General features: G+C 35.5%; 1 protein-coding gene across 1 annotated transcript; it reads right to left on the minus strand.

The window, feature by feature from the left end:
- Window positions 1-2,956: 2,956 nt before the first annotated feature.
- Window positions 2,957-3,250, minus strand: LOC110932958 (uncharacterized protein C553.10). The gene has a single exon (XM_022176208.1). It carries the CDS (start codon window positions 3,248-3,250, stop codon window positions 2,957-2,959), a length of 294 nt encoding a protein of 97 aa, XP_022031900.1.
- Between the last annotated feature and the right edge of the window lie 5,783 nt (window positions 3,251-9,033).

Raw genomic sequence — 9,033 nt, forward strand, 5'->3', positions numbered from 1 at the left:
ATTTTAGTAATAAATAATAAGTTGCTTTCTTATCTATAAAAGGGAACAAAACCTGCAATTTGACTTTTAGATGTCAAAACTGAATTTATATGTATATGTGTATGTAGTATAATATATATATTTAACATCTATTTTACACCATCTAAAACAATGAAAAAGAAAAAATAAAAATAAAAAAATTTGAAAACTATGACGTCTTTTGAAGAGGGTTGAGAAACCACACGTCCATAGAATTGAAGTTTTTTGAGACCACATGTGGTGGGGCGCAAACCTCTCTCAAAGCGTCTTAAAAACGCGGGGGAACACTGTACCCTCGGGCGTTTTGGGCCTTTTTTTGACTGGTAGTGCTACCACAAAGCGCCGAACGAGGAGTGGACTTTGGTCAAAATAACCATGGTCAAACGGCTAACTTTAAAAAAAACCGGTTTTTGTTTTAAAAATCTATACTATATTCGCACTTTCGTACCGTGTCACGCACTATCTATATCAGTCGTCGTTCCAGGAAAAAACAATAACTATTATGCATGTCGTGCATCGCACGGGTGTTCCCCCTAGTCATTTTAGTTCCTGAGTTTTTGTTCAAATTGTCATTTTAGTTTAAATATTTTTTTTTCCTCCTCTGGGTCCCTGACCTTTTTTTTTCTTGCCATTTTGATTACATTGCCTAACTTTTTCTAAAAACCAGCTTATAATCCGGGGTATTTTTGGCATTAAATTATTATGAGGTTTATAAATTATGTTGTAAACTACCCCTGGTTATCACTACACAATAGTTATGCCGAAAATACCACACCACTGGTTTTAACCAGATTTTTAGATTAAATTAGAGAATGTAATCAAAATAGCAAGAAAATGGAAAAGTTAGGGACCAACAGGAGAAAAAAAACTATTTGGACTAAAAAGGCAATTCGAATCAAACCTCAGGGACTAAAATGACAATTTACTCATTTGTAAATAATCCAATTTGTATTGTACAATTATAACGCATTTACATTTGAAGAGACTCATAGATTGGAAACGATAATCAATGGTTTAAAATTTACCCATAGCGGGTTGTGGCAGATTCGGAACGTAGAGTAACTTGAATTTCTATCGATGAATGAGAACGTATTATATTTGACCCAGAACTAAACTTACAACGAAATATAGATCAACTGAAAACATACATAAAATAAGCATGCAAACATATTATATTTGACCTATACATAGACTAAATTCGAGAGAGTTAAGGAGTGGCAAAAATTTGAAATTTTCAAAAGTTAAGCGGGTTGTAAATTAGAATAATTTGTAGCAGGGGTTAAAATTAAAATTTTTCAAAAATTAATGGTTTGTATGGCCAATGAAAAAAAGCAAGAAAGGTCCATTTCTGTAAAAGTTAGTAAAATTGAAGGGTTATTGGTGGAAAAGCCACCGACATTTATGATTCACATGACTCAGATGATTATAGATAATATTTTCAACAGAAAAAAGAAATGTTAAAGATATTAGAGATTTAAAAAGTTTGCTAGACAGTGAGATAGAGCTTGAAGAAAAAATAAGTAGGGTCAAGACTCTTAAAAAATCTAACATTTTACATTAAAAATTTTGGAAAAATTTCAGTAAAATGAACATTACGAGAAAAAAATCGCTGGGCCAAACTAAACTACGTCCATGTTGACAGAAACCATCTGTTTTTTTAACGTCATATGTGTTTGCATTTCATCCTTTACTCTCTAGAGTTATATAACTTCTTATTACCAACAATAGTAATTGTATCACCATGTTAACAATAACCAATGGATTAATGCACCAATGGTCCAAAACACTTCAGACACTAAAAATCTTTGTTTTATTTTATCATACTCGATCAACTTATGTATGTGTGTAAGGGATTAATGGAGGATCATTCCTAATGAGATGATCACAAGAAGCACATATCACTTGTATTGTTTTAGGTGATGTACATATAAACAAATGAGGGAATGAAATGCGAAAAAACAGGTTTTATCATTCACATTTCCATAATTTTCTCCACTATCAGAACCCCATTAGGGCTTATTATTTTTTAAACCTTATCATTACCACCTCTATATATAGATAGATAGATAGATAGATAGATAGATAGAGATGGAGTTTAAATTATATCTTACCAGTTAAATCTCTATAACGAACTTAAATCTATAATCATTGCATTATATCATAATAGAAAAAAAGAATTCCTATAATTTCAGTTGATACAAAAAGTGGGGCAACTTAAATTATTGTGTTATTTCTTACACTGTTATTCCATGTGTCTCCTTATACCCTACATGAATGTCCTGTTTTACATATGGGTTCTATCAATGACAGTATTTCCTTAGTCCGTTAAAACTTATATAGTAAAATTTTGCAGATTGTCGATCGGTCTATTAAATTATTTTTCATCTTTTTGGTTTACTCACCATGTGATTTTTATGTCCTTAAAAAGACACACAAAGCATGGTAGGGTTTGTTAGGGAGTCACTCAGCTTTTAGAAACATTATATTTAATTTGAACTTATATTTTTGTATTTATACTCGTTGCATTAAAATCAAAATGTACACAACTTGACATTGATTATAATTTTTTTAAGACCACACATACAAAAAAAATGTGGGTGGGACACATATTAAAAAAAAAAACATGAAACTATATTAAAACGGTCCACAATTATTTAATAACTCCAAAAGGTATGAAGTTGCAACTTAAACATAGTAGATATCAATTAATAGTCATTGAATCAAGGGTAACTCACAACCAGGGTCCTCAACCGACCCGTCCCATGGCCAAGTAAACCGTAGATAATGGACATAATGTCCGGATATGAAACTGGGACCGCTTGATTTATGCTTTATGTCCCGACCATTAAGCTCTCATCACGGAAACTAGTTGTCGAATCAAAAGCCACTTTGAACAAAAGTTTGATATAATGTAGATGCTAACGAAAACAATTAAGATCTAAGAATCGTCGTGATGCTTTTTCCAGGAAACGAGCATGGTGATGCAACGCTTGAGAATGTAGAATCTTGACTTGTGCTCTTTGGTGAAGCTGCTGCATTTGCTGGTGAAGTTTGCAGATTTAGCTCTGGGAAGAGATTGAGATGATTTAGATGATGACTTTGAAGTGGTTTTGGTTGAGAATGATTTCAGTGATGAGCTTCGATAGAGCGCTGATGACGATGATGAAGACGAAGATGACAGTGATGAATGGCTGCATCCATCCGCCTTTGACATCTTCCATTTCTTCTCCATATTTACTCTTTAGAGACACCGAGAGTGCGATGTCATTATGTTTTTATATAGACAGTAACAAAATGATATATATATAGAAAGACTAACAAGATGCTACATGAACGTACAATGTACAATGGAAGTGCTCCACACTTACAAGCTAAATTGATAGATGTCGGGAGATATATATATATACAAACCTACAAACATATAAATATATATTCTAGATAACATACATGTGTGTAAATATATTTCTTATTTACTATGAAGTAAAACTCAAAATTAACAATAAACGTGTTATAACGACTTAAATCAGTTGCGTATAATTATTCTTTTGGGCTCAAAAAAAAAAAAAAAAAAAAAAAAATCAAAAACCATTTCAGTTGAATTTAAATCAATGGATCACCATTCACAATCTTTATAATTAAGAATGGAGTAATATTAATAGTCTAATGATTATCCGTAATCAACTACGGGGTTGAGGGTTAGTCTAAGGTGTGGGGATGGTGGTTTGGATCATGGATTGCCATATAGGACATAATTCGCGTGGTACACCACCCCCCCCCCCCTCAATCGATGCATGGTAAGTAGTGGCGGATGGTGGATTGTGGTGGGGTCACGGACCACACCATATAGGGTGGTGGATGAGGATGAAGTGACGTGACGCTGACGCAGAGAGTGGTGATGTTGGTGTTGGTGTGGGTGTTGGTAGAGATTAGGAACATAATCACCACACCACAAAACCTTATAATGAATATGTAACACCCCGATCGCGTAAAACAATAAACCGTGGCAGAAACATCGGTGAGTCACGTTACAGGAATTTTTTCACAACACGTGGTACTTAAAATTTTGTTTTATTTCATTAATAAAATTTACATTGTCTTGGAAATAGGAACAATTAAACACGACGATTGTATTTCAGTTTTTAAGTAATCTAAGACCCGCGTCCATCCTACGTATAGCATGCATTCAAATCATCAAACATTGGCTCCTTAAACATATGTGAAAAGACAGTCAGCATAAAAAGCTGGCGAGTACATAGGTTTTGTGTGTGTCAAATTCATGGCTTTGTATTTGTTATTGCATTACCTCGTCCGACTATGAGAGTCGATAAATGAAAACCTTCTATCAAAAAGTGTTTGATATTACATTATATTTAACCAACTAAAACAAGTTGGTTTAAGTTTATGAAAACCTTGTAGCCATGAATCTTGATAAAAACATTTCTTTTGTAAAACCGAGTAATAAATTGATTAAAAAGAAAACATTATATGGTTTATATCTTTAAGTGAAAATCATTCGTGACATCGTTCGAAACCATTTTCGGATGATGGAATCTAGCGAGTCGGTTGATGGTGCTGATGTGGTTATTCCATTGTCTTCGGTCAAGCAAGTCTCAGACAGGTATGAGAACACGTTGTATGGATATTTTCTGGGCAAACGGCTGGCTTTTCCTGTGGTGGATTATTTTGCAAAGAATAACTGGGTCAAATATGGTCTTTCTAGACTAATGATGAATGCAAACGGGTTCTTTTTCTTTAAATTCAAAACAAAGGAAGGGATGGATAAATTGGTGGAGGATGGGCCATGGTTGATTAGAAATGTTCCGATAATCTTGAAGGAGTGGTCGGCCTCTGTCAAGCTGGAAAAAGAAGACATAAAGGCTATCCCTGTTTGGGTTAAGATGCATGAAGTGCCGTTAGCAGCTTATACTGAGGACGGTCTTAGTTTGCTTGCTTCTAAGATAGGGGTGCCTAAGATGCTAGATTCATACACTGCTACAATGTGTGCTGAGTCATGGGGAAGAAGCAGTTATGCTAGAGCTCTTATTGAAATTCATGCCGGGGCTGAATTAAAGAGGAGTATTAAAGTTGCAATCCCATCTTTACAGGGTAATGGTCACTCAATGGTGGAGGTGAAAATTGAATATGATTGGGAGCCGTTGAGGTGCTCTGCTTGTTGTGTGTTTGGTCATGAGGATAACTCGTGTCCTAAGAGGCCTCAGGTTGTTTCGAGTGGGGAGCCTAGTAAGAAAATTGATGATTTTCAGGTTGTGGGTGCAAAGAAGAAGAAATCTACTAACCAAGGTCTTCACATGAAAAATCAGAAGCCGAAGGTAGTGTACAGACCAGTTGTAAACCCTAAACCAATCTCGTCCTTGAAGAAGCCGGTGAATCAGGTATCAACATCAAACCCCTTTGATGCTCTTAAGGATGATGATGGTGGTCAGGGAGGTAGTAATGTGGGTCGTAGAGAGAAGGAGAAAAAGTCGACTGATAGACAGGATTCGGATGAAGAGGAGGTCGAAGAAGTATACAATGAAACTAGTGCTTTTATGACATCGGGTACTCATCCTTTCTCTTCGAAAGCAGGGGCAAGCACCTCTTCCACAAAATTCTCAAATGGATAGGCTGCTTTTGGTTCGTTTGAAGGGGTTGCCGGTTTGTGGCAACTTTATTTTTGATGATGGCGGCTGAGGATTTTGTTTTGTTTTTTCCAATTTTGTCTACTAGATCATGATGTTTAGTAGGCTAGGTTTCGGGGTGTCATAGTTGTTTTGTTTTTTGTTGGGTCATACATATATGGGGCATGTCCTATATATGAACTAGTGTGGAACACATCCTCACTACTTGTACTTATTTGCGGTTGCATTTTAATAGATTCACCGGGGTAACCCTTTACCCAAAAAAAAAAAAAAAACCATTTGTCCTTGTCATAACCCAATCGTCCGTGTTATAAATCAATCGCCCTTGTTTTAATTGTCAAAATTGTGGTCGTTCTTTAATGAATACATTCAAACCTGTATTGACTAGACCACCAAAAGGTTTCTTTAACTAGACCACCAAAAGGGTCTCTTTAACTAGACCACCAAAGGGTCTCTTTAAATTGATTAACAAACCACCAAAGAGTTTATTAATCATAAACAATTTCTTTCGTTTCCCAAACATCCCCACAATTCCCGGGAAATGTGGTAACGGGATTGTCAGTCCTATGGTACCATAACACACTACTAGTCAGCTCGGCCAAAGCTAAGGAATGTCACTCATGGTATGGATAACTCACCAACAAGTTGTTCACGTTATCGAAATTGTATTGTTTATATAATCCATAGACTTTGTTTTGAAAACTTGAAAATTGTAATAGGCACATATGAATAACCCCAAAACATTTGAAAACGTAAAAGAGGGGAACTATGTACTCACTTGGGATTGCGTATATGTCTTGTTCAAATGATCAAACAAAGCTCAAAGGTTCAAGAGTTCAATTGTTTCTTTGTATCGGATAACTATGTTAATGTGGCGGTGTCACACCCCGACCACGTAAAACACCAAATCGTGGCGGAAACGTCGGGGAGTGTTGTAACAGAATTATTGTTTCACAACCATGGCATACAAAGTTATATTTTATTGATCAAACAAACGAGTTACATTGTCTTAAAACAACTGAAACAAAGAGTACATAACATGTTTTAACTAGTCTAGCTCCTTTTTATGTCACTAAGGCCCAAGTCCACCCTAGCGTGTCATGAACATCCTATGCATTAGCTCCTGAAACACATGTGAAAATAGGTACGTCAGCATAAAAATGCCTGTGAGTAACATAGGTTTTATGAAAATAGGATTTATGACTTAGGGTTTTAGAAAAATGTTTAATGAAATGCAGTCATGAACCTTGTTAATTGTATTGTTTTAAATCATTTGAAAATCGATGATAGATATGTATTTTTGAAAGAATAATGTAAGGTTAAATGAATAATCAAATAAAAATGAATTTGTATAAGATAAGTTGTTTGTAAAACAATGTCTTGTGGAAAATATGTTATATGTATAAAATGTATAAGTCCAAATTGACTGATTTAAATAACGCTACGACATGTAATATAATACAAGCACTTATATATAGGAAGTACCAGCGGCGTATCCACCATGCTTGTACCACGTTACACACGCCTCGTTACTTAAATCACTTACCCAAACAAACCACCAATGTAAATTGCCCATGTCTAAACCACTTGTCAAATGTCTTTATGAAAACCATGTCAAAATGTAGTCCATGAAGTGTGTATATCAATATCAAAATGTCTATGTCAAATGTCAATCATGTAATGTGTAAACAAAATGTCATGTATGTCAAGTGAAATATGTATCAACTAAACCATAGGTAAAAATGCACAAAACAATGTATTGAATTAAAACATGGTTTAAATCATGTTATGTTTTGTGGAAATGCATTCTATACTGAATACAGACATTTATGCGGTATTGTGAAAATGCATACATCCAAGCCTTGCGACTGTGGTGATAAACCTTTAAACAAATTAAAGGTCTATCTGTGTTATGTTTTATCGAATTCGGTAATTCCTTCCATCCAAACATACCAAGGATGTCAGGAACGGGAGTTGTCAATTCCTATGGTACCATTACCTACTAACGAGCGGCGTGATCAAAGTTAATGAATGTATATGGTCCCACTTAAACAAACCAAATGTCATACCCAAAATGTAAGCATGTGATGAAAATGTACTAAGCATGATGAACATACATATCATGTGATGTAAAACAAATGCACTAAGTATGATGAACATACATAGCATGAAAAGGTAATGTAAAACAATGCACTAGGTATGCACTAAATGGACATACATAGCGTGAAATGTCATGTAAAACGATGTACTAAGTGTTGGTGCATCCGTCTGTCGTCTTCGTCTTGTATCGAGTCTTGTATAGAGCTAGTTAGATCAGGGCACGAAAAACGAGAAGTGGATATTACAGGTGATTCCGCTTGAAATGACATCTTGTCATTTTCAAGCGAAATCTAATAGTTTCTGATTCCGCTCGAGTTAAATGTAAGATTTCGCTCGAAGTAAATGTAATGATTCCACTTGAAATGAACATGCACATGTTCAAACGGAATCAAGAGGCTATATATAGGTCCTCCCAAGTGAAATCATATAACATTCTTTCCGGTTTTGCCACGAAGTGCTGCCGAAGTGTCATCACGCTGTAAAAGTCATTTTATCAATCAAATAGACAGTTTAAAGTGATAATCTTGCTGAATTGACCTCAGTTTGTCTGTTTCCGCAGTTCAAACTGAGTAAAACTCTTCTGATCGACTCGTTCGGGTCAGAAAACGATCCTACAAGTGGTATCAGAGCTCAGGAGGAAGAGTTCATACCAATTCAGCTGCATTTTCTGACTTCTACACCTTCTTTTTCAAATTGGAAAGTTTTTCACGGTTAAAATTGGCTCAATTTCGCACACAACACGCGCAATCATGTTTTAACAAAGCCTTGAAAGTTTCAGGCTAAAATTCGATCTAAAAGTGAAAAATTTTGCTATTTCGCTTGAAAATACTCGATAGAATGATGATCTCAGCGTGATTTTGCTTGAAAGTTGGTCTTGATTTCGCTCGAAATCGGTATTCCGCTTGAGAAGTTTTAGTTGATTCCGCTCGAAACTAGGTCTCGCTTGAAAGATTCAGTTTGATTCCGCTTGAACCATATTTCGCTTGAAAATACGTTGTGATTCCGCTTCAAGTTACTATTCTGCTTGAAAGTAATTTCGCTTGAAAGTCAGGTTTGAGAATTTCTTGAAATCCGAATCATGGACGAGGAATTTTATAATGCATTCGCTACCCCGGTTACCCCAATCACTATTGCACAGAACACGATGTTGGAAAATGAAACAGGAACTATGCAAAAACCGCCTAAACTCATGAACATCGAGGAATATAAGGGTTGGGAAGTACGTTTTGAGAACTGGGTACAAGCTAACTATTTAGATGCTTGGGAATGTATTGAG

This window comes from Helianthus annuus, chromosome 4, assembly GCF_002127325.2.
Source record: "Helianthus annuus cultivar XRQ/B chromosome 4, HanXRQr2.0-SUNRISE, whole genome shotgun sequence".
Lineage (NCBI taxonomy): Eukaryota > Viridiplantae > Streptophyta > Magnoliopsida > Asterales > Asteraceae > Helianthus > Helianthus annuus.